General features: G+C 45.1%; 1 protein-coding gene across 5 annotated transcripts in view; it reads right to left on the reverse strand.

Moving 5' to 3' along the window:
* The window catches only part of CHD6 (chromodomain helicase DNA binding protein 6), a 229,436-nt gene that overhangs the window by 19,877 nt on the left and 184,879 nt on the right, over positions 1-24,680 (reverse strand). For all 5 annotated transcript variants that reach the window (XM_077251925.1, XM_077251921.1, XM_077251924.1 and 2 more), the window contains exons 23-31: positions 23,662-23,821; positions 15,440-15,529; positions 13,112-13,215; positions 12,016-12,142; positions 11,543-11,597; positions 11,359-11,416; positions 10,608-10,821; positions 3,605-3,813; positions 2,029-3,489 (exon numbers count right to left, since the gene is read on the reverse strand). In XM_077251925.1, coding sequence (XP_077108040.1) covers positions 2,029-3,489; positions 3,605-3,813; positions 10,608-10,821; positions 11,359-11,416; positions 11,543-11,597; positions 12,016-12,142; positions 13,112-13,215; positions 15,440-15,529; positions 23,662-23,821 — 2,478 coding nt within the window. The remainder of the gene's footprint in view (positions 1-2,028; positions 3,490-3,604; positions 3,814-10,607; positions 10,822-11,358; positions 11,417-11,542; positions 11,598-12,015; positions 12,143-13,111; positions 13,216-15,439; positions 15,530-23,661; positions 23,822-24,680) is intronic.

Below are 24,680 nucleotides of genomic sequence, written 5' to 3' on the forward strand. Positions count from 1 at the left end.
GTCCATATTGTCGCATTCAGCAGACATTAGTCTAATTTGTAGGTGTGGTAGAATGGCTCTCTTTACCTGTGGAAAAGGCAAGGACGCCTCCCTGGTTTGGCCTTGACCAGCACACATTTGCCCCCCTTTTTGGAGGGGGTTTATGTTTTGTTCCTCCTACTGCTGTTGCACTGGTCAGATATAGGCTTTTTTTTTATAAAATGTATTCTTAAAGTGTCAGAATATAACCCATGGTTCCTTTGTCCCCCAATGAAGCATTCGAGAAAAAAAAACAATTTAGCATTTTTTTTTTTTAAAACACCGCATTCATTGCGTGGTAAAAAAAAAGACTTGTCAGCATGATTCTCCAGGTCAGTAGGTCAGTAATTACAGAGATACAAACTTGCATAGTTTTTTTTTTTTTTTTTGCTTTAGTCGCCATTTTCCAAGGCCTGTATTGTTTTCAGTCAATGAAGCTGTATGAGGGCTAGTACCTTGCATGACAATGTGTTTTTTTTTTTTTTTTTTAACAATTGCTGTCTTGATTGCTTCTTATTACATTTTTTGCAGAGTTGTTCAATTTTTTTTACTCATTAGGGCACAGCAATACCAAATATGTATATTTTATTTATTTTTAATGGGAAAGGGGGATTAAAACTTTTAAAAACTTTTATTTTCTCCTACTTTGTACTTTATTTTGTAGTCCCCTCAGGGGACTTGAACCTGTGATTGTCAAAACATTTGTACTATATAGTGCAAAACAGACTTGTCTTCCTGGTAGTTAACGGTCCATCAGCAGACTACTGGATGCCATGCCATAGCAAGCCATTATGGACTGACAGCGACATTTACATTGGAGAGCAGAACTCAGCTCCACGCGCTGCTGCCAGAGGCAGATGATGGCTGTATTGCATAACCATTATCTGCAGGGAAAGATAAAAGCTCAGGAAAGCATGCTGTAAGGCCATGTGCACACGTTCAGCTATAAAAACGCGAAAAAAACGCTTACATATGCCTCCCATTATTTTCAGTGTATTCCGCATATCTTGTGCAAATGTTGCATTTTTTTCCGCGAAAAAACTGCATCGCGGATAAAAAAGCAACATGTTCATTAAATTTGCGGAATTGCGGGGATTCCGCACACATAGGGGTCCATTGATCTGCTTACTTTCCGCATGTGGCTATGCCCACCATGCGGGAAGTAAGCAGATCATGTGCGGTTGGTACCCAGGGTGGAGGAGAGGAGACTTAAAAATAAATAAAAAATGGTTATACTCACCCTCCGACGTCCTGATCTCGGCGCTGCACGCGGCTGTCCGGTTCCAAAGATGCTATGCGAGAAGGACCTTCATGAAGTCACAGTCATGTAACCGCGACGTCATCGCAGGTCCTGCTCGCATAGCAACCCTGCGACCGGACGGCCGCGTGCAGCGCTGGGAGGTGAGTATATCATTTTTTATTTTAATTCTTTTTTTTTTTTTACACAAATATGGTTCCCTGGGCCTGGAGGAAAGTCTCCTCTCCTCCACCCCTGGTACCATCCGCACATGATCCGCTTACTTCCCGCATGGTGGGCATAGCCCCATGCGGGAAGTAAGCGGATCAATGCATTCCTGTGTGCAGAATCGCCGCGATTCCACACAAAGTAGTGACATGCTGCGGATTGTAAACCGCTGCGTTCCCGCGCGTTTTTTTCCGTAGCATGTGCACAGCGTTTTTGGTTTCCCATAGGTTTACATTGAACTATAAACTCATGGGAAACTGCTGCGGACCCGCAGCTGCAGAAACGCTGTGGATCCGCAGCAAAATCCGCAACTTGTGCACATACCCTTAATAGTTTATTAGTGCAAATGTGCTAAACACTCCATTTAAAACTAAAAAATTAAAAATTATAGAAGAAAATGGACTTATTGCAAAGAACTGCACATTAATGGATCCATGGATATGTAAATGAGAATCTATGACTCTTCATGCGATAATAATGTGCACACATCAGACTATACCAAGACTATAAAATGGGGAAAAAAAGGAGTGCTGTAAATCACTTACTCTTACAACCACAGTCCTCCTCGATATTCTCTTTCTTAACTTCACAGACCTCCAATTTCACATTTCCATCAGAAAGAGAGCAGTGCATTGGTTTTTCCTCAGAGTCTTTGTCTTTCAAATCCTCTGCATTTTGCTTTAAGAGGCCAGAAAGCATTTCTCCAGTTTTGTGTTTAGACTCTGAAGAGTCTTTATCATCTAGCAGTTCGGCTGTACAATTTTCCTCTGAACTTGAAACATCAGTTTGCACACCTAAATCTTTCACTTTGTGCTCATCACCACATTCTTCTATGGGAAGTTCCTTCATATCATCTAACTCCTTTTGCCATTTTACAATTGGGTCATCCTTAATTTCCTGGAGTTCAGCCCCCCATTCCTCTTTTTCCTCCACTGGGAGATTACAATTTGAGTTTTGAGGACTTTCCCCAATGATACCACAGCTTTGTTCTTCATTAAGACTAGTGCTCAAACCTGAAGACTCCTCATAAGTTTTGTCCAGAAATTCAAATTCTAAACTTAAGGATTGATCTGCAGATTGGTCAAGGTTTGTACAAAAATGATTATCATTTAGAGTCTCGGAGTCTTTTTCTCCAATGTTTGGAGTCTGTGGTTGTTCTTCATCTCCTGCAGATAAACTGAGATGACTGTGATTGCTGTTAAATGGTTTGCCTAATGCATCTTGTCCTTCTAAAGGATCACATTCCTGTCCATTGCTCCCCAGGAAGCAGTCTCTAGATACTGGCTCCTCTTCTGGTGTTAAATTTCCATCTTTGGTCTTACTTATAGTGTAATCAGTTGGTTCACTCTTTTCCATGCCCAAGAAGCTTGCAACGAGCGAGGTCTGGTCATTGGTGCCAGCTTGCAGAAGAGAGCTGTTACATGCCTTCTCACCGTACATCATGCACATAAGAGAGTCAGGTAGAGAACACTCATCTTGGCTGTTGGACATTATATCACCAACTTGAGAGATTACATTTTCACAGGAAAGATCCTGGGGGCTGCACATTCGACTTTCAATTGGCTCATCCACAGCTTCAGACTTAATTTCAGTCTCGGCCTCTGTCTTTGCAGCCTCATTTGTTCCTTCCAGGTGACAAGGAGAAGCTTCAAATACTTTAGAAGCCATCTGGTAATGACAACACATGTTCTCATCACCATTTTTCTTGTGCTGAGAATAATTTCTGTATGCATCCAAGAAGGAAAGTTGAGGATCATTCATGATGTAGTAATCTGTACGGCTAAGCCCATGTTTGGCCGTACCTATTAGAAGATCTCTATCATGTTTGCCACATTCCCACCACACAGGAAGATACAAACTAGGCCTACAGAGCTTTAGACGCTCAGGAAGTTGTGGATGCCTCAACACTTGCTCTCGGACTTTTCTTAGAAGTTCTATACGATACAAGGTTCTTGCAGCACGCTCTTCTGTTATTGGGTCCAGAAAGAGAGAGGGATCAGCTGAACCTGAATATAAAAAAAAACAAACAAGTGGTTGTCTTTCATTTTCTTAAATCTAGGGATTTTCCTACAGAGATAATCAAAAAATTCTGTTCTAACAAGAAGCGAGAGTAGACCTTACCGTCATCCTTTCTGAGTGGGAGACGACAGACATTTCTACACATGGCTACAAAGCTATGGAAATATTTTTCTAGGCTCTCATCGGTCTTCTTGTCAAGGCGAGACAATGATCTAAACTGCATCCAATCAAAGCACTTCTTGTCTGGGTCATATATTACTCCAAAAGAGGACACCGTTCTGTAGAAGTCAGCTTGTTCTCTTCTGGTCCACCTAAGAAATGAAGACACAGCATGTATGGCTAATCCCAGGCAAATGTAATTAAGATGAGTTATGGGTGTTCCTCCTGGAAATGCGTAAAAAAATGACAACTAGGTCTGCAATTCCCCTTTACTAGTGTGTTTGCTATTACAGCCTGATATGGCCTGCAGTAATTGTGCAGTGTCAGTGCAGCGCCCCAGAGTTCTGGTCGTTGCAGTGCTGTGGCTTCGCCGCTAAGGGGAGCCATGGTACGTTCGATGGCACCAAAGGAGTTCCTCCAATCAGGTATCACAGACACCAATATGTTTCACAGCTGGGCCTCCGGGGGGAGCTAAGGGTGCTATTCATTAGGCCACTCCCCACCATAGTGGGTAAACTGGGGGTCAGGCAGGAAGTTAGAGGAGAACGCTGACGGGATTGAACGGAGCAACACCCTGTGGCAGGGGGTGTTGTGAAGGGAGAGACTGTAGGGTCTCTGCCAGGGGTGGGATCCTGGCAGAGGCTTGGCATTGAAAGAACGTAACGGGTCCGCGCAGGCTCCTGGAAGCGGCGGGACTCAAGAAAGGACTAGAAGCGAGATAGATTGTGCTGAGTGAGAAACGAGATCAAGCAGAAGGAGAATACCAGCAGGGGTTGTGCTGAAAGAGGCAGCACCCTGCTGAGGCGCAATACCGGTGGCCGGAACGCCGAGGGAGTGGATTAGAATACAGCTTCAAGCCATACTCCAAACAGCGGCAGGACAGTCGGTCTCAGGCGGGCTGTCTACCACATATCACCTATGAAGTCTTGGGGGGCAATTGCGGGAGAGGGGCGACTCTAGGGTCCCGGAAGAACTCCAGGCCTACCTGACAAACGGGTGCCATTCCAACCTGAATACAGGGAAGGGGTGGATTACAGAGGAACATCAAATCGAGTTGTGAGGGAACTTAAGAAACAGACACAACCGTTGTGGGGTTACTTTCCGTGAGCACAGCAGGGAAGGACTACAACACATAGCGCTAGAAGGAAGGCACAGATTTCCACCTGAGAGGAGAACTCTGGAGGTGCCATTGGACCGGCCGGACTTGCGTAGCCTGGTGAACCGTGTTCCGGACTGAGGACTCAGAGATCTCCAGTAAAGAGGTAAAGAGACTGCAGCCTGGTGTCCTCGTTATTTACCGCGACTTACACCCCACAACCGTACCGCTCCATCGCTACCATTACTACCACTTATTGCACCGGACGTCCCCCACTGACGGACAGGGCCACGGACCGGGTCTAGCCACCGTGACAACCCCAGGACTGAGACCTAGAGGCCCGGTTCCGGGTACCCCTCGGCCCTGCGGCGGTGTGGGGGCGCTCCAAACTTGGCGTCACGAACAGGATCTACTTAAGCCTGAAGAATCAGGTCATGTGTGCCTAGAGACTGTGATTTGTTGTGCTGGGACTGTACTTTATTGCAAGACTGTGTGCTGTGCCATTTGCCGCCAAAATCCGCCGCCATTGCAGCGCTGAGGAGAGCGCAGGAAGAGAAGAGGGGCGTGGAGTGGGCGTAGACGAGCTGGAGAGCGCGAAGGATAATGGCCGCCCAGTCTAAATATTTCTGTGCAGTGAGGACGTGTCCGTCAGCAGCAGAGATCCGCCTCCTAATCCTTAATGGGGGGCGGAGGCAGAGAAAACAAAACTGCTCACGCAGGAGAGAGCGGGAAAAAGACCAGGAAGCGACCCACGTGGAGGACGCTATGGCCAGCAGCTCCGAACCTGACAGCGGGGTTGAAGTGGAAGTCTCCCCTGACTACCCGGATGAGCCCAGCAGCCTGTCCTCCGTGGATAACACCAAATTCCTGAGAGCCGAGATGGAGGATTTGTATAACCAGCTCCTCCAACTGCACGTAAGAGTCCAGGCCCCGCATCAGGTGGGACCGGCAGTGGATTCCCGGACATCGGAAGAACCAGCAGGACCTATTGCGGGAAGTGGAATCGTACCAGTGGGTGAGTCCGCCGATCCTGCCCCACCAGCAGAGGGTGTGTTAGTGGGTCCCGTAGCAGCACCACCTCTCCCGGGGACCCATAGACTTCAGCGCCTGTTACCATGGGAGGAAGCCACGGGCATGGAACACCGTATGCGAGCCCCAATCACCCCTACTCCCTTGCCGTGTGAGGTCAGCGCGGAGCGCACGGTGTGCCGCTGGGTGAACCCTGGATCCAATCTCATGGGGTTCCCCGGGGTGGAGACCCAGAAGGGAGAAATGGTACAGGCCCTAAGCTGGGAAGAATACCAGATCCAGCTAGAACAGCGGTGGCGAGAGGAAGAGGAAACACATCAGGCTAAACGGGAGGCCTACCATCAAAAGGATTTGGCGGTCAAGGACCGGGCCCGTAAGGACCCCACCACTCACCAGGCCCCGCGCAGGCAGGGCATCATCACCGTCTTTAAACTCCAAGGAGGCTGGGGCTTCATTAAAGAACCGGGGCTATATGCGGAGGTCTTTGTCAACCGACGGGATGTCGAGTCACACCTTAGAGAGGGTCACCCCGATCGAGACCTCTATCCGGGAGACAGTGTTACTTACACCCGGCATCTTGGGGAAAAGGGGTGGTTCGCTCTGAACGTCTACAAGAAAGAGAAACCAGCCCCTGTGGCCAAAGTGCCGCCGTGTGACCGATCTGTAACCACCCTGGTCGGCCCCACCTGCCTGACCACAGAACTTGCGATCTGCCACCCGATCGCCGCCACCACCGTCGTGCCTAAGGAGGTGCCCCATCGAGTGACCGATGTTCCGGATGTACCAGCACAGAGAGAAGTGGGGACACAGACCTTGATTGCCGCGCACGACCTGGTTGTGCAACAGACCCGAACCCATGGGGTGTATCTGGCAGTGGGAGTGGACCTGAAACCTGAATTGCAGGGGTCCGCCCGCCAGGTGGCGCCTCATGGAAACTTCTGAAAGAAGAGTAAGATTTCGCTTTGTGAAAATGTAAATAGTTACTGTTTGTTCTTTTAAAGTTGCTGCTAAACCTGTCCAGGGTTAATGGATCCCTTTGTTGACCCGGGATCCCCTTTGTTTTTCTTTTTCTTGAAGTTTTTGCACCAAGTTACACAAACTGCAGAAATCATGGACTGTGCATGATTCGAACTTTCTTTTGTAAATAGTTTGCACCTTCTTAAAGGTGCTCCCTACTGGTTTTAGCCAAAGACACTTTGCGAAGATATTTGCCCTATTGGTTTGAGCCAAAGACACTTTGTGAAGATACCTTTCCTACCGGTTCTAGTTAAAGACACTTTGCGAAGATACCATACCGGAACCTTTGCATGGGCTGGTAGGCTGAGAAGACGAGCTACCTCGGAAAGACTTGGTCCCCTCTTAACCCCTTCCCGACATGTGACGTAATAGTACGTCACATGTCGGGACCCCCGCTTTGATGTGCGCTCCGGCGGTGAGCGCACATCAAAGTCGCGACATGTCAGCTGTTTTTTACAGCTGACATGTGCGCGCAATAGCGGCGGGTGAAATCGCGATCACCCGCCGCTATTAACTAGTTAAATGCCGCTGTCAAACTCAGACAGCGGCATTTAACTACCGCATCCGGCCGTGCGGCCGGATATGAGCGCATCGCCGACCCCTGTCACATGATCGGGGGTCGGCGATGCTTGTGCATTGTAACCATAGAGGTCCTGGAGACCTCTATGGTTACTGATCGCCGGTGGCTGTGAGCGCCCCCCTGTGGTCGGCGCTCACAGCACACCTGCATTTTAGCTACATAACAGCGATCTGATGATCGCTGTTATGTAGCAGAGCCGATCGGGCTGTGCCTGCTTCTAGCCTCCCATGGAGGCTATAGAAGCATGGTAAAAGTTAAAAAAAAAAGTAAAAAAAAATGTGAAAAAAATAAAAAAAATGTAAAAGTTTAAATCACCCCCCTTTCGCCCCAATCAAAATAAATCAATAAAAAAAAAGCCCAACCTACACATATTTGGTATCGCCGTGTTCAGAATCGCCCGATCAATAAAAAAAAAGCATTAACCTGATCGCTAAACGGCGTAATGAAAAAAAAAATCGAAACGCCAGATTTACGTTTTTTTGGTCGCCACGACATTGCATTAAAATGCAATAACGGGCGATCAAAAGAACGTATCTGCACCGAAATGCTATCATTAAAAATGCCAGCTCGGCACGCAAAAAATAAGCCCTCACCCGACCCCAGATCACGAAAAATGGAGACGCTACGGGTATCGGAAAATGGCGCAATTTTATTTATTTATTTTTTTGCAAAGTTTGGAATTTTTTTTTCACCACTTAGGTAAAAAAGAACCTAGTCATGTTTGGTGTCTATGAACTCGTACTGACCTGGAGAATCATAATGGCAGGTCAGTTTTAGCATTTAGTGAACCTAGCAAAATAGGCAAGCAAAAAACAAGTGTGGGATTGCACTTTTTTTGCAATTTCACTGCACTTGGAATTTTTTTCCCGTTTTCTAGTACACGACATGGTAAAACCAATGATGTCGTTCAAAAGTACAACTCGTCCCGCAAAAAATGAGCCCTCACATGGCCAAATTGACAGAAAAATAAAAAAGTTATGGCTCTGGGAAGGAGGGGAGCGAAAAACGAAAACGGAAAAACGGAAAAAGCTCCGGGGGTGAAGGGGTTAAAGGGGATGTGAGAAACTGAACTTGAGAGATACTGTTGCAGAACAGTAATGCCATAATGATGCCTTGAAAAGAAATGTAACTGTTTTACATGCTAAGTTATATGTGTTGAACTTGTTGAAATGTGAAATCTAAATAATGTTTTGCAGAAAGAAAAGATGCAGAGAGCCCGTAGGGGTAGATGTAGAGGTCTGCATAGTTGAAAGTAAGGAAGTAATGATGAAGGTGAGGATAGAAGGTCAACCCTGCGTCCCCATAGAAAGTTACTTTGTTACTAAGGACAGAAGGCGAACCCGTAGGGGTTAGAGAGTGAGTCCTTAAAGGAGCCGAGTAGAGCGGGCTCAGAGTTCTTTAAACGAAAGGAATGTTATGTCTATACTATGTATAGTAGCGAAAGGCAGTAGGCCCTGGCTGAACGGGGCGGTCCTGTAAAAGAAAGGAGAGGCAGTAGGTCTGGTGCCATAGGGACAGGCGGTCCTGCAGGTTCAAAGTAGGAGAATGTGAAGTTACCTTACCCTGTAATGTGATTATAGGAAGGCCTTTGGTAAACTAAGAGTGTATGTTTCTTAAAGGCAATGTTAATTTATTGTTCCAGAATTTGCACTAAGTAGAATACCCGGTTGGGTAACAGGAGTTATGTATAGCCTGTAATTTATAATGTTGACCATGTTTGTAACGTTAAAAGTGTCCTCACCTCCCATAAAGGGAAGCTTGTTCAAGTATACTTATCGTTTTGCACTCAACAAAATTGTATGTCTTTTTGCTAATCTGTATTGTTGTTTTTCTTCCCAGTCCCGGAGTACTGTGTTTAACCAGGGGGGAGTGCAGCGCCCCAGAGTTCTGGTCGTTGCAGTGCTGTGGCTTCGCCGCTAAGGGGAGCCATGGTACGTTCGATGGCACCAAAGGAGTTCCTCCAATCAGGTATCACAGACACCAATATGTTTCACAGCTGGGCCTCCGGGGGGAGCTAAGGGTGCTATTCATTAGGCCACTCCCCACCATAGTGGGTAAACTGGGGGTCAGGCAGGAAGTTAGAGGAGAACGCTGACGGGATTGAACGGAGCAACACCCTGTGGCAGGGGGTGTTGTGAAGGGAGAGACTGTAGGGTCTCTGCCAGGGGTGGGATCCTGGCAGAGGCTTGGCATTGAAAGAACGTAACGGGTCCGCGCAGGCTCCTGGAAGCGGCGGGACTCAAGAAAGGACTAGAAGCGAGATAGATTGTGCTGAGTGAGAAACGAGATCAAGCAGAAGGAGAATACCAGCAGGGGTTGTGCTGAAAGAGGCAGCACCCTGCTGAGGCGCAATACCGGTGGCCGGAACGCCGAGGGAGTGGATTAGAATACAGCTTCAAGCCATACTCCAAACAGCGGCAGGACAGTCGGTCTCAGGCGGGCTGTCTACCACATATCACCTATGAAGTCTTGGGGGGCAATTGCGGGAGAGGGGCGACTCTAGGGTCCCGGAAGAACTCCAGGCCTACCTGACAAACGGGTGCCATTCCAACCTGAATACAGGGAAGGGGTGGATTACAGAGGAACATCAAATCGAGTTGTGAGGGAACTTAAGAAACAGACACAACCGTTGTGGGGTTACTTTCCGTGAGCACAGCAGGGAAGGACTACAACACATAGCGCTAGAAGGAAGGCACAGATTTCCACCTGAGAGGAGAACTCTGGAGGTGCCATTGGACCGGCCGGACTTGCGTAGCCTGGTGAACCGTGTTCCGGACTGAGGACTCAGAGATCTCCAGTAAAGAGGTAAAGAGACTGCAGCCTGGTGTCCTCGTTATTTACCGCGACTTACACCCCACAACCGTACCGCTCCATCGCTACCATTACTACCACTTATTGCACCGGACGTCCCCCACTGACGGACAGGGCCACGGACCGGGTCTAGCCACCGTGACAACCCCAGGACTGAGACCTAGAGGCCCGGTTCCGGGTACCCCTCGGCCCTGCGGCGGTGTGGGGGCGCTCCATCAGATTATGTAGGGACAATGCCCACTGACAAAAAGTGAAGGATAACATTTAGTTCTCAATGTATTCATATATTTCCAGGAGGAATAGCAGAAGAAAGGCACACCGGAGTTCTAACAAAATGTGTCGAAGTATTGTTATTTTATACAGAATGACAGTTAAAAAAAATAATAAAAAAACACAAATACAAATACACATACCTCTTCTGCATTTCTTTCATAATTGGATCCATCTCGGCTCTTCTGACCATTTCTTCTTGAAGCCAATAGCTGTGACTTGTGGGAGCCAAAATCTCTGGCCGTGCCAACTCCTTGCGGTTGCACCGCTGATATACAGTAATGAGTCTACGAAGTCTTGCTGTCAGTGCAGATGCAACAGGCCATAACAATCTGTCTGACTCAGGGCTATCCTGGGCTTCAGAGAACATGGGAAATATTAGCAGCAGCATGGCTGGACATTTCATATTGTCATGTGATGTAGGAAAGTGATTTGCAAGCTAAAGCTGCCCCTACAGAAAATGATGCTGAGGGGAATAAGAAGGACCACGGATGTTGTATTTCAACATTAGATCTCACAATGCGGCTTTCCTTAGTCCAAGGGCAAGTGTGGGTGCTGCTTTTGTGTTGTTAAAGGCTTACAAACATAAGAAAAGTGATATTTATGTGCAAAATGAGATGAAAAATGAATGCTGCATGTGGTCATTGTTTCTACGTGTATTGATAAAACAGTGGGAAATGTGAACATTTGATGCTTCCATCCCATGGAGAACAGAGGCACACTTGGCAGAACCAGGGGTGCACATGTATTAGTTAGACTGGTGGATTAGAAATTGGCCAATGGAGTGTTAGACTGACAGCTGATGAAAACGTATGGTCAGCTTCAGATATAATCTCTCTGGCATTCATGACTATGTGAAATTATGTAAATGCTATTATCACGTTATATGCTCACCTGGATTACTCTCTTCATCTATCTGCTCCACATTGTTTGAACTGGGATTTGTTTCCACCTAGTCCCCAAAAAACAATCAAGGAAAGGTTTAATATATTTAACAAGTTGTCAAGTTGCTTGCGAGTTTCTTCTAAATAGTTTTTCCATACCAAAATGAAAAAAATGACATGGGCTTGTTTCTTACCTCTTGCTGGTGCTCTTGTTTACTGTCACTATTTTCTTCTTTTTCTCCACCACTCCTTAATAAAAAATAAAATATAAATTTGTTGTTTTATGCAGATTTTGATGGTGTCAGGAAAATTGCCAAACTTCAACCAATACTAAGTTTCTTAGGGGTTTTGCAGCCGATGCCCAGCACTCAGCATGGCCCCCACTCCACGGGTCTCTGCAGCCTTTATATGAGGCTGTCTCTAGTGCAGGAATCCTGCTTCATTTACGGTACTTTAAATGACTCATGTGAAGTGCCAGGCACAGTCAAGGGGTCCTTTTACTATACAGAGAGGATCCCAGGAGTCAGATCTCTCCTGATCATATTGGATGGTACATCCAAAGGATAGGCCAAAAGCAGAAAATCTCAGAAAAAAACCCTTTCATGTAACCTTTAAATTAGATTGAACACACTGTAAAGCAACTTTAACTATTTCTGTGATTCCTTACCGTTCCGCTACATCAGGAGCCACATCATTAACTCCATCAGCTGATAATGAATTCTTATCGGGCATCCCCACCTTCTCTAGAAAGCAAAGGGCTGGATCTGCTCTCATGGCACAGTATCGTTCATAACCTAAAAAGAGACAAAAAAACCAACATACCATAAAAGGCCATACAGTACAAAAAACAACATACCATTAAAGGCCATACAGTACAAAAAACATACCGTAAAAGGCCATACAGTACAAAAAAACAACATACCATTAAAGGCCATACAGTACAAAAAACAACATACCATAAAAGGCCATACAGTACAAAAAACAACATATCATTAAAGGTCATACAGTACAAAAAACAACATACCATAAAAGGCCATACAGTACAAAAAACAACATACCATAAAAGGCCATACAGTACAAAAAACAATATAACATAAAAGGCCATAAAGTACGAAAAACAACATACCGTAAAAGGCCATACAGTACAAAAAACAACATACCATAAAAGGCCATACAGTACAAAAAACAACATACCATAAAAGGCCATACAGTACAAAAAACAATATAACATAAAAGGCCATAAAGTACGAAAAACAACATACCGTAAAAGGCCATACAGTACAAAAAACAACATACCATAAAAGGCCATACAGTACAAAAAACAATATAACATAAAAGGCCATAAAGTACGAAAAACAACATACCGTAAAAGGCCATACAGTACAAAAAAACAACATACCGTAAAAGGCCATACAGTACAAAAAACAACATACCATAAAAGGCCATACAGTACAAAAAACAATATAACATAAAAGGCCATAAAGTACGAAAAACAACATACCGTAAAAGGCCATACAGTACAAAAAACAACATACCGTAAAAGGCCATACAGTACAAAAAACAACATACCATAAAAGGCCATACAGTACGAAAAACAACATACCGTAAAAGGCCATACAGTACAAAAAACAACATACCGTAAAAGGCCATACAGTACAAGAAACAATATACCGTAAAAGGCCATAAAGTACGAAAAACAACATGCAGTGCATAATTACAGACCATGTATATACTGTACATTACTGTTGTGAAAAAATACGTACCATGCTTATAAACGCCAACCAGTAGTGATTTATCAGCGTCTGCATCCCACCAGTCCACAGGTATTTCTACATAATCTATCTCAGGTAACAGGACAACCAAGTCTCTACAACAGAAAAGTATCTGATCACAAATCGTTTTTTGTAATACCGGTTCATAGAAGAATCCTTTTTCCATTCGTACAAATACTCTATTAAAGAGCTGCTTTAGAATAGTCTGGATTTCTCTTTCAGTGAAACAATAGGTAATTTAAAGGGAATCTGTCACCCCAAAAATCGTATATGAGCTAAGGCCACCGGCATCAGGGGCTTATCTAGAGCATTCTGTAATGCTGTAGATAAGCCCCCGAAGTAACCTGAAAGGTAAGAAAAACAGGTTATATTATACTAACCCAGGGGCGGTCCCGCTGCGGTCCGAGTCCGATGGACGTCGCGGTCCATGTCCAGCGCGTCCTAGCTTCATATGATGATGTCCTCTTCTTGTCTTCCTGCCGCGGCTCCGGCCCAGGCGTACTATGTCTGCCCTGTTGAGGGCAGTGTAAAACTGCAGTGCGCAGGCGCCGGGCCTCTCTTACCTTTCCCGGCGCCTGCGCACTGCAGTACTTTGCTCTGCCCTCAACAGGGCAGACAAAGTACCCCTGGGCCGGAGCCGTGGCAGGAAGACAAGAAGAGGATGTCATCATATGAAGATGGGAGGCCCTGGACCTCTACACCCATCGGACCCGAATCGCAGCGGGACCGTCCCTGGGTGAGTATAATATAACCTGTTTTTCTTACCTTTCAGGTTACATCGGTGGCTTATCTACAGCATTACAGAATGCTGTAGATAAGCCCCTGATGCCGGTGGCCTTAGCTCATATACAAATTTTGGGGTTACAGATTCCCTTTAAAGGGAGCCTGTCAGCACAGGATGACTATTAAAGGCAAGTACTAGCAGCCAATCACTTATATACACCTTCCCACCTGCTTGGTTTCCATCTATCTCTACCATTCTCTTGTTCGATGAAGCCAGAAAGGTCACAGAAGAGGAGGGTGGAGATAGAGGGAAAATAAGCAGGTGGAAAGGTGTATATAAATGATTGGTCCCGCTGTGAAGCAACAACAGAGGGACTTAGTTTGAACAGTCATTCTTTGCCGACAGTGTCCTTTTAACAGCAAACGGGTATTAAAGGGGTTTTCCGTGAATAACTTTCCCTCCACATCAGCCAGGTTGAAATAATAAACTCAGGTTTTACTAACTTTGTCCTGGTTCAGAGCTGCCTCTCCATCACTGTCCCAGTTTTGCTAACAGGCTGCAGCGATTACATCACGACCGCAGTGACCCCCTGCTGTTTACATTGGCAGAGCTCAGTGATTGGTTGCAGCAGTCATCTTCGCTGTAGTTGTGACATCACCGCTGCAGCCTATCAATAAAGAAGCAGCATCGGAGAACTGCTGCTGGACCAGGGTAGAAGGGGAGTAACCCTTGAGTTTATTATTTTAAAGAGATCCTGTCACCAGAAAAAACGCTATTAACCTGCAAGTTAATGGAGTTGTGAAGCTGCATGGCATCGGCAATTAGGCGAACGCTGCCGGGAGAAAATGAACTTGATCCTCCATAGAAGAGTCCCGGTTTCATTCACAGGGCGGCTCCGTCGGCTGTAACCGAACTACTGGCCCTAACGGACACTCACTCAGCAGCTGTCACTCAGGGCCAGGGGCGCAGTTACAGTAGCCGCTTTCTATACTCAGAGCGGTGACTGAACCATCGCTAGCGCCGCCCCGTGACTAAAAGCCAAACACTGCTGGGGAGAATAAAGCTCATTTTCTCCCAGCAGCAATCGGCCATCTGCGGGAGCCAGCCAGGATAGCAACGCTATTAACATGCAGAGTAACCCCATATCTGTAGGTTGATAGTATTTTTTTCTGGTGACAGGTTCCCTTTAACCTACTCTTAGGAATTTAAGATCACTTAGTCTACGTTCACATTAGCGTTCGGCGCCGCAGCGTCGCCGCATTCGTCATGCGCCCCTATATTTAACATGGGGGTGCATGGACATGCGTTGTGCTGCATTTTGCGACGCATGCGTTTTTTTGGCCGCAAGCATTGGGCGCAGAGAACGCAGCAAGTTGCATTTTTTTTGCGTCCAACTTTCGGCGAAAAAGGACGCATGCGTCGCAGAACGCAGCGTTTTAGCGTGCGTTTTGTTGCGTTTTTGTTTGCGTTGTGCATTGCGTCGCCGACGCAGCGGCGCACAACGCAAATGTGAACGTAGCCTTACTCCTGTAATGTAATGTAAACCATCTAAGATGCCATTCAGATGCATCAAAACTAGTTGCTTTTATCCTCACCTCGCATTTACACCTTCCAACGCCTTGCCAGCAGCACTCCCCAAAACTTCTGCCTTGAGGTAGTAAAGCATGCGCACTCGAAGAAGGACCCTATGAAAAGGCAAAGACACTGTTCAGACTAAAGGATATTCTATGCAAAATAAATCTAAATTCAATGACACAAAATCTCAGTAATTTTATCTTCAATAACATTTGCTTTCAGGGCATAAGCTTCTAGCAGTTTTCAGAATTTAGAATATGTGAACTTTACCTTACTTATGCCCTGGACTCAAAAGCAAAATGGATGTCGTATTCAAATACTGTTGGCATAAAATATTAAAGGCATTTTCCTCTTTTTTTCTAGAAAAATGGACCCCAAATGGTCATACAATAGAAAAAAAAATAAATAGTACTCACCTTTAGAGATGGGCAAACCCAAAAAGGAAAATTCTGCATCCGTAGCGAGCACCTACTGTTCAGGCACGGACCTCGAGCAAAATTACTGCAAAACAGCTGCGGTTCCCACACTATCAAATGACAGCCTGAGGCCAGAGCTGTGATCGGAGGTATAAAAGTTTACCTCTGGTCACCGGCTGATGGGACTACAATAGTTATATTGTAAATAAACACACTGGCAGAATAAAGTCATTTAATTGAAAGAATGACACAGACTCCTTTAACCCCTTAAGCCCCGAGGGTGGATTGCACGTTAATGACCGGGCCAATTTTTACAATTCTGACCACTGTCCCTTTATGAGGTTATAACTCTGGAACGCTTCAACAGATCTTAGCGATTCTGACAATGTTTTCTCGTGACATATTGTACTTCATGATAGTGGTAAAATTTCTTCGATATAACTTGCGTTTATTTGTGAAAAAAACGGAAATTTGGCGAAAATTTCGCAATTTTCCAACTTTGAATTTTTATGCCCTTAAATCACAGTGATATGTCACGCAAAATACTTAATAAGTAACATTTCCCACATGTCTACTTTACATCAGCACAATTTTGGAACCAAAATTTTTTTTTGTTAGGGAGTTATAAGGGTTAAAAGTTGACCAGAAATTTCTCATTTTTACAACACCATTTTTTTTTTAGGGACCACATCTCATTTGAAGTCATTTTGAGGGGTCTATATGATAGAAAATACCCAAGTGTGACACCATTCTAAAAACTGCACCCCTCAAGGTGCTCAAAACCACATTCAAGAAGTTTATTAACCCTTCAGGTGTTTCACAGGAATTTTTGGAATGTTTAAATAAAAATGAACATTTAACTTTTTTTCACACAACATTTATTTCAGCTCCAATTTGTTTTATTTTACCAAGGGTAACAGGAGAAAATGGACCCCAAAAGTTGTTGTACAATTTGTCCTGAGTACGCTGATACCCCATATGTGGGGGTAAACCACTGTTTGGGCGCATGGCAGAGCTCGGAAGGAAAGGAGCGCCATTTTACTTATCAATGCAAAATTGACTGGAATTGAGATGGGACGCCATGTTGCGTTTGGAGAGCCCCTGATGTGCCTAAACATTGAAACCCCCCACAAGTGACACCATTTTGGAAAGTAGACCCCCTAAGGAACTTATCTAGATGTGTGGTGAGCACTTTGACCCACCAAATGTTTCACAGAAGTTTATAATGCAGAGCCATAAAAATAAAAAATCATATTTTTTTCACAAAAATGATCTTTTCGCCCCAAATTTTTTATTTTCCCAAGGGTAAGAGAAGAAATTGGACCCCAAAAGTTGTTGTGCAATTTGTCCTGAGTACGCTGATACCCCATATGTGGGGGTAAACAACTGTTTGGGCGCATCGCAGAGCTCGGAAGGGAAGGAGCGCCGTTTGACTTTTCAATGCAAAACTGACTGGAATTGAGATGGGACACCATGTCGCGTTTGGAGAGCCCCTGATGTGCCTAAACATTAAAATTCCCCACAAGTGACATCATTTTGGAAAGTAGACCCCCTAAGGAACTTATCTAGATGGGTTTTGAGAGCTTTGAACCCCCTAGTGTTTCACTACAGTTTATAACGCAGAGCCGTGAAAATAAATTTATTTATTTTTTCACAAAAATGACTTTTTAGCCCCCAGTTTTGTATTTTCACAAGGGTAACAGGATAAATTGGACCCCAATAGTTGTTGTCCAATTTGTCCTGAGTACGCTGATACCCAATATGTGGGGGGGAACCACTGTTTGGGCGCATGGTAGCGCTCGGAAGGGAAGGCGCGCCATTTGGAATGCAGACTTAGATGGATTGGTCTGCAGGCGTCACGTTGAATTTGTAGAGCCCCTGATGTACCCAAACAGTAGAAACCCCCCACAAGTGACCCCATATTGGAAACTAGACCTCCCAAGGAACTTATCTAGATGTGTTGTGAGAACTTTGAACCCCCAAGTGTTTCACTACAGTTTACCGTGAAAATAAAAATCTTTTTTTTTCCCACAAAAATGATTTTTAGCCCCCCAAATTTTTATTTTCCCAAGGATAACAAGAGAACATGGACCCCAAAAGTTGTTGTCCAATTTGTCCCGAGTACGCTGATAGCCCATATGTTGGGGTAAACCCCTGACTGGGCGCACAGGAGAGCTCGGAAGGGAAGGAGCACGGTTTTACTTTTTCAATGTAGAATTGGCTGGAATTGAGATCGGGCGCCATGTCGCGTTTGGAGAGCCCCTGATGGGCCTGAACAGTGGAAACTCCCCAATTCTACCTGAAACCCTAATCCAAACACACCCCTAACCCTAATCCCAACGGTAACCCTAACCACACCCCTAACCCTGACACACCCCTAGCTCTAATCCCAACCCCAATCCCAACCGTAAATGTAATCCAAACCCTAACCCTAACTTTAGCCCCAACCCTAACCCTAACTTTAGCCCCAACCCTAACCCTAACTTTAGCTCCAACCCTAGCCCCAACCCTAACCCTAGCCCTTGCCCTAACGGGAAAATGGAAATAAATACATTTTTTTAATTTTATTATTTTTCCCTAACTAAGGGGGTGATGAAAAGGGGTTTGATTTACTTTTATAGCGTTTTTATAGCAAATTTTTATGATTGGCAGCTGTCACACACTAAAAGACGCTTTTTATAGCAAAAAAGTTTTTGCATCTCCACATTTTTCCATATTTGGTCCACAGAGTCATGTGAGGTCTTGTTTTTTGCGGGACGAGTTGACGTTTTTATTGGTAACATTTTCGGACACGTGACAGTTTTTTATCGCTTTTTGTTCTGATTTTTGTGAGGCAGAATGACCAAAAACCAGCTATTCATTAATTTCTTTTGGGGGAGGCGTTTATACTGTTCCACGTTTGGTAAAATTGATAAAGCAGTTTTATTCTTCGGGTCAGTACGATTACAGCGATATCTCATTTATATATTTTTTTTATGTTTTGGCGCTTTTATACGATAAAAGCTATTTTATAGAAAAAATAATTATTTTGGCATCGCTTTATTCTGAGGACTATAACTTTTTTATTTTTTTGTTTATGATGCTGTATGGCGGCTCGTTTTTTGCAGGACAAGATGACGTTTTCAGCGGTACCATGGTTATTTATATCTGTCTTTTTGATCGCGTGTTATTCCACTTTTTGTTCGGCGGTATGATAATAAAGCGTTGTTTTTTGCCTCGTTTTTTTTTTTTTCTTACGGTGTTCACTGAAGGGGTTAACTAGTGGGACAGTTTTATTGGTTGGGTCGCTACGGACGTGGCGATACTAAATATGTGTACTTTTATTGTTTTTTTTTATTTAGATAAAGAAATGTATTTATGGGAATAATATATATATTTTTTTCTTTATTTAGGATTTTTTTTTTTTTTTTTTACACATGTGGAATTTTTTTTTTTTTTACTTTGTCCCGGGGGGGGGGGGGGGGGGGGGACATCACAGATCGCTTATCTGACAGTTTGCACAGCACTCTGTCAGATCGGCGATCTGACTTACAGCGCTGCAGGCTTACCAGAACCTGCTCTGGACCCGGAAGTAGTCCCTGCAGGACCCGGATGCAGCCCCGCGGCCATTTTGGATCCGGGGCCTGCAGGGATAGGAGGTAAGAGACGCTCGGAGCAACGCGATCACATCGCGTTGCTCCGGGGGTCTCAGGGAAGCCCGCAGGGAGCCCCCTCCCTGCGCGATGCTTCCCTATACCGCCGGAACACTGCGATCATGTTTGATCGCAGTGTGCCGGGGGTTAATGTGCCGGGGCCGGTCCGTGACCGCTCCTGGCACATAGTGCCGGATGTCAGCTGTGATAGTCAGCTGACACCCCGCTGCGATCGGCCGCGCTCCCCCCGTGAGCGCGGCCGATCGCATATGACGTACTATCCCGTCGGTGGGAAATAAGGCCCACCCCACCTCGACGGGATAGTACGTCATATGGGATTAAGGGGTTAATGATTCTAAATTAAACCATACTCACGTCATCGCCCATTCCATTGAAACGATCATCTTCTCTAATAAAACAAATAAAAATCAATATTATCCCTCACCTGTCCGTCTTTCTGTCCCATGCTGTAATCCATGTCTGAGGATAAACAGATGTCAACCTGGACAGTTCCAAGATGCGACCATCCAGACTGAGAACCACAGATGAATGAGTTGCTGAGAGATTCCCGCTAGCACAGTGAGAAAAAGCCTCATGGTGCAGAGGTGAGTTCACCGCAGTTCACCGGAGCTCAGCGTTGCACCTTGAGACTTTCTCACTGTGCTAGCGACAGTCTCATCGAGGTCACCGGAGTTCAGGGGACAGGCTGGAAACGCAGCATCAGAGACTGGCGGTAAACTCGATGATGTCACCACTAGTCACTGATGCTGCGCTCGCAGCAGCTCATTCTCCCAGTGATTCTCAGCCTGAACGTTCGCATCTTGGCACCATCCAGGTTGAAAACTGTTTATGCCTATACATGGATTACGACATGGGACAGAATGACGGACAGGTGAGGGATATTGTTGTTTTTTATTTTATTACAGGAGACGATGGCTTCAATGGAATGGGCGATGACGCGAGTATGGTTTAATTTGGAATCATTAAAGGAGTCCGTTTCATTCGTTTAATTAAAGGACTTTATTCTGGTTGTGTGCTTGTTTACAATATACCGGGTTTTTTTTTGGGACCATAAGACGCACCGGACCATAAGACGCACCTAGGTTTTAGAGGAGGAAATTAGGGGAAAAAAAATCTAAAGCAAAAAATGTGGTCAATTCTGTACTTAACATCACCTTTCCTGATAAATATGGTCCCCTCATCCCTCTCCTGGTATGCATGGCCCTCATCCCCATTCTGGTATGCAAGGCCCTAATCCCCATTCTGGTATGCGTGGCCCCATCCTTATTCTGGTATGCATGGCCCCATCCTTATTCTGGTATGATTGGCCCCATCCTAGTCCTGGTATGCATGGTCCCATTCTTATTCTGATATGATTGATTGGCCCCATCCCGTTCCTGGTATGATTGATTGGCCCCATCCAGTTCCTGGTATGATTGATTGGCCCCATCCAGTTCCTGGTATGATTGATTGGCCCCATCCAGTTCCTGGTATGATTGATTGGCCCCATCCAGTTCCTGGTATGATTGATTGGCCCCATCCAGTTCCTAGTATGATTGATTGGCCCCATCCAGTTCCTGGTATGATTGACTGGCTCCATCCAGTTCCTGGTATGATTGATTGGCCCCATCCCCTTGCTGGTATGATTGGCCTCATCCCAGTCCTGGTATCCATGGCCCCATTAGAAAAGATATAAAAAAAACCAAAAAACCTTTACTCTTACCTTCCTCCGCTTCCTCGCAGTCGCAGCTTCCTGCTCCAGTGCCAGCAGGTGCTTAATGCGTGTAAGCAGAGCGTGGAGGGACATCATGCGCTGCTCACAAGCAGAGCAAAGCTGCCGGAATACTCACTGGGTGTTCATCAGAGATCGCGGTGAGTATCCATTCCTCTTCAGTATCGCGCACTGTCAGCCGCCTGCTTCCTGCTGGGGCCGGCGGTCACGTTTGCCGATACTTAAGAGAAATGAATATTCAGAATATTCATTTCTCTTAAGTATCGGCACACGTGACCGCCGGCAGTAGCAGGAAGCAGGCGGCTGACAGTGCGCGATACTGAAGAGGAATGGATACTCACCGCGATCTCTGATGAACACCCAGTGAGTATTCCGGAAGCTGTGCTCTGCTTGTGAGCAGCGCATGATGTCCCTCCACGCGCTGCTTACAAGCATTAAGAAGCTGCTGGCACCGGAGCAGGATGCTGCGACTGCGAGGGAGCGGAGGAAGGTAAGAGTAAAGGTTTGCTTTTTTTCATTTTTTCTGATGGGGCCATGCATACCAGGACTGGGATGGGGCCAATCATACCAGCAAGGATATTGGGCCAATCATACAGCAAGGATATTGGGCCAATCATACCAGCAAGGGGATGGGGCCAATCAATCATACCAGGAAGAAATGAATATTCATTGCCCTCCACGCCCACGGGCGTGGAATGCAGTGCATATTCATTTCTCTTTAGCAGCGGGCACAGGATTTAGCTGGAGGCACCGGCTCCAGCTTCCTGTGACCCGATGCTCCACCAAAACCGCTCCCCCACCTCAGCCAGAGCCAATATACCCGGACTATAAGACGCACCCCCCATTTTCTTCCACATTTTGGGAGGAAAAAAGTGCGTTGTATAGTCTGAAAAATACGGTAACTATAGGATTAGTAATGGATATGTGTCTTACAGACGCTTCTCCATTACTAAGTCGTAGGCTTGATGTCACTGGACAATACAAAGGAGATATCAACCCCACAAATATGAACCCCACTTACCACTGCTACAGGGCAAGTGGGAAGAGCTGGGCAAAGCCCCAGAATTGACGCATCCAACGGATGCGCCTTTTCTGGCCGACTGCGGGCTGCTGTTTTTAGGCTGGGGGGGGGGGGGGGGGGGGGGGGGCAATATTAGTGACATCTTACCAGCATGAGAACACCAGCACCCAGCTGTCTGCTTTAGCAAGGCTTATTGTCAAAAATGGGGTAACGTCAAGTCGTTTTTTTAAATTATTTATTTAAATAATAATAAAAAAAAAAAAAACCTTGGGGACCCCTCTATTCTTGATAACCAATCTTGCGAACCTTGACAACTGAGGGTTGCTCCCTCAGCTGTCAGTTTTGCCTGGCTGGTTATCAAAAATACAGGGGAACCCAAGCTGTTTTTTTTTTTTAAATTATTTATTTAGAGCGCAGGCTAATGAATACTCCCCATCAGCTGCTCCTGCTCTTGCTGTTATTAGCAGCAGCAGGTGTAGGTTGATGGGAGCAGTAGTAAACTTTATACCTCTTATCACAGCTGTGGGCTCACGATGTCATTTGACAGCGTGGGAACCGCAGCTCTCTGACCAGCAGTAATGATTTTACTGCCAATCTGCACATGCCAGCATGGAAAACATTGGATGTTCGTGCCCTGGTCCGGGTACTGCTCTGGTTCCCCAACTTTGTTTTTTAACTGTTCGTCCTAACCAGCCGGATCCGAACATCCAGGAGTCTGCCCATCTCTACTCACCTTCCTCGGTCCAGTGCCGCTTGTCAACTCCCCTAGTCCGGCATCTTTGTTTTGTCTGTAGTCGTGACATCACAGCTACAACCAATCACTCAGATCGACACTCTCCTGTTGTTAATAGCAGCAGACGCCAAGCTCAGTAATTGGCTGAAGTGGTGATGCACGCTGTAGTCATGATGTCAATGCTGCAGCCACTTTTATGCAAGTTAGAACTTCAGAATACTTCGAAAAACTACCATATATTCACTCAACTTCTACACATGTAAGTCAAGACAACTTTAAGAACAAAGAACAAAGAAACTTTAAGATCTATTCTCACGCTACAGATTTTGTTGCATAACTTTAAATTAGTTCCATTCTTTCATCAGCAAGCACATCTGCCGTGAATTCTCCATTTGGGTATGTCCACACATTCAGCATTTGCAGCAGTTTTTGTAATACAAATACTGGAGTGTTGGCTGGAAAAACGCTGGGCAAAATATGAATGTTTTTGATGCTTTTTTTTCACCACATCACTGGAATGGCTAAAAAAAAGATGCAAAAATGGTGAAGGAATTGAAATGTTGCAGATTTAAAACAAATTCAAATCTGCAAGGAAAAAAATAAGCAGCATGTGCATAAGATTTCAGAAATCCCACTTTGCTGATACTGTCAAACACAGACTTTATAACTTTGCAAAAATGCAATGTGTGAACAAGTAGATAGACTTACTTATTGCAGTGCTGCTTCAGATGTTTTTTATAGCTGTCATCATGCAGGACAATCTCAGGGTTACAGCTAGCGAGCCAATCTGCGTTCTTGATCTCTGGAAGTAACATCTGGTTCTTCATTTTCTTCCCTTTTCTTCCACGAGGGACTGGTGCAGATAAACCTGCAGCAAATGACATGTATACATCATCAAAATGAGCCTTCTATCTAAAAAGATGGTTTGTGAGCTAAATGCATCAGCATCTGCACAAACTTCTTTGTTATTTTTCTACATTTTATGCTGGCATCCATGCAATGGTGTCTACAAGTATTGTGGTTTTAATCCCTTCATCGCCAAGCTAAATTTCACAATTCTGACCAGTGTCACTATATGTGGAAACACCTTTGGAATGCTTGAACGGATCCCACTGATACGGAGACTGTTTTTTAGTGAAATATTGTACTTCAATATTGCGACAAAATTTGTTTGACATGACTTGGGTTTATTTGTGGAAAAAAAAATTGGCAAAAATTTAGCAATTTTAAAACTTTCAATTTTTATGCCCTTAAACCAGAGAGTTATGTCACACAAAATATTACGTAGCCTAAATAACATTTCCCACATGTCTACTTTACATCGGCACATTTTTTGAAACTTAAATTAAGTTAACCAGCGATTTCTTATTTATCCAACAAAACCATTGTTTTTAGGGACCACATCACATTAGAAGTGACTTTGAGGAGCCCAAATGACAGAAAATACCCAAATGTGACAACATTCTAAAAACTACACCCCTCAAAGTGCTCAAAACCAGATTCAAGTAGTTTATTAACCGTTCAGGTGGTTCACAGGAATTAATGGAGGCACTTGGGTCTGTTTCAGACCCCAACGTTTCTATTTTCAATTTTTCCTTTTTTTCTGTAAATTTTTAATTAATGGAGTGAAGGGGGCGACGGATCCCTTTCAAGGGTCTGTTCTCCCCTGAACCAGCAACAGGCGAAAACGCGGAGTATATCTCCCCGTACCCTCTCCTGCGACGACT

The sequence above is a fragment of the Ranitomeya variabilis genome, chromosome 4 (genome assembly GCF_051348905.1).
Source record: "Ranitomeya variabilis isolate aRanVar5 chromosome 4, aRanVar5.hap1, whole genome shotgun sequence".
Classification (NCBI taxonomy): domain Eukaryota; kingdom Metazoa; phylum Chordata; class Amphibia; order Anura; family Dendrobatidae; genus Ranitomeya; species Ranitomeya variabilis.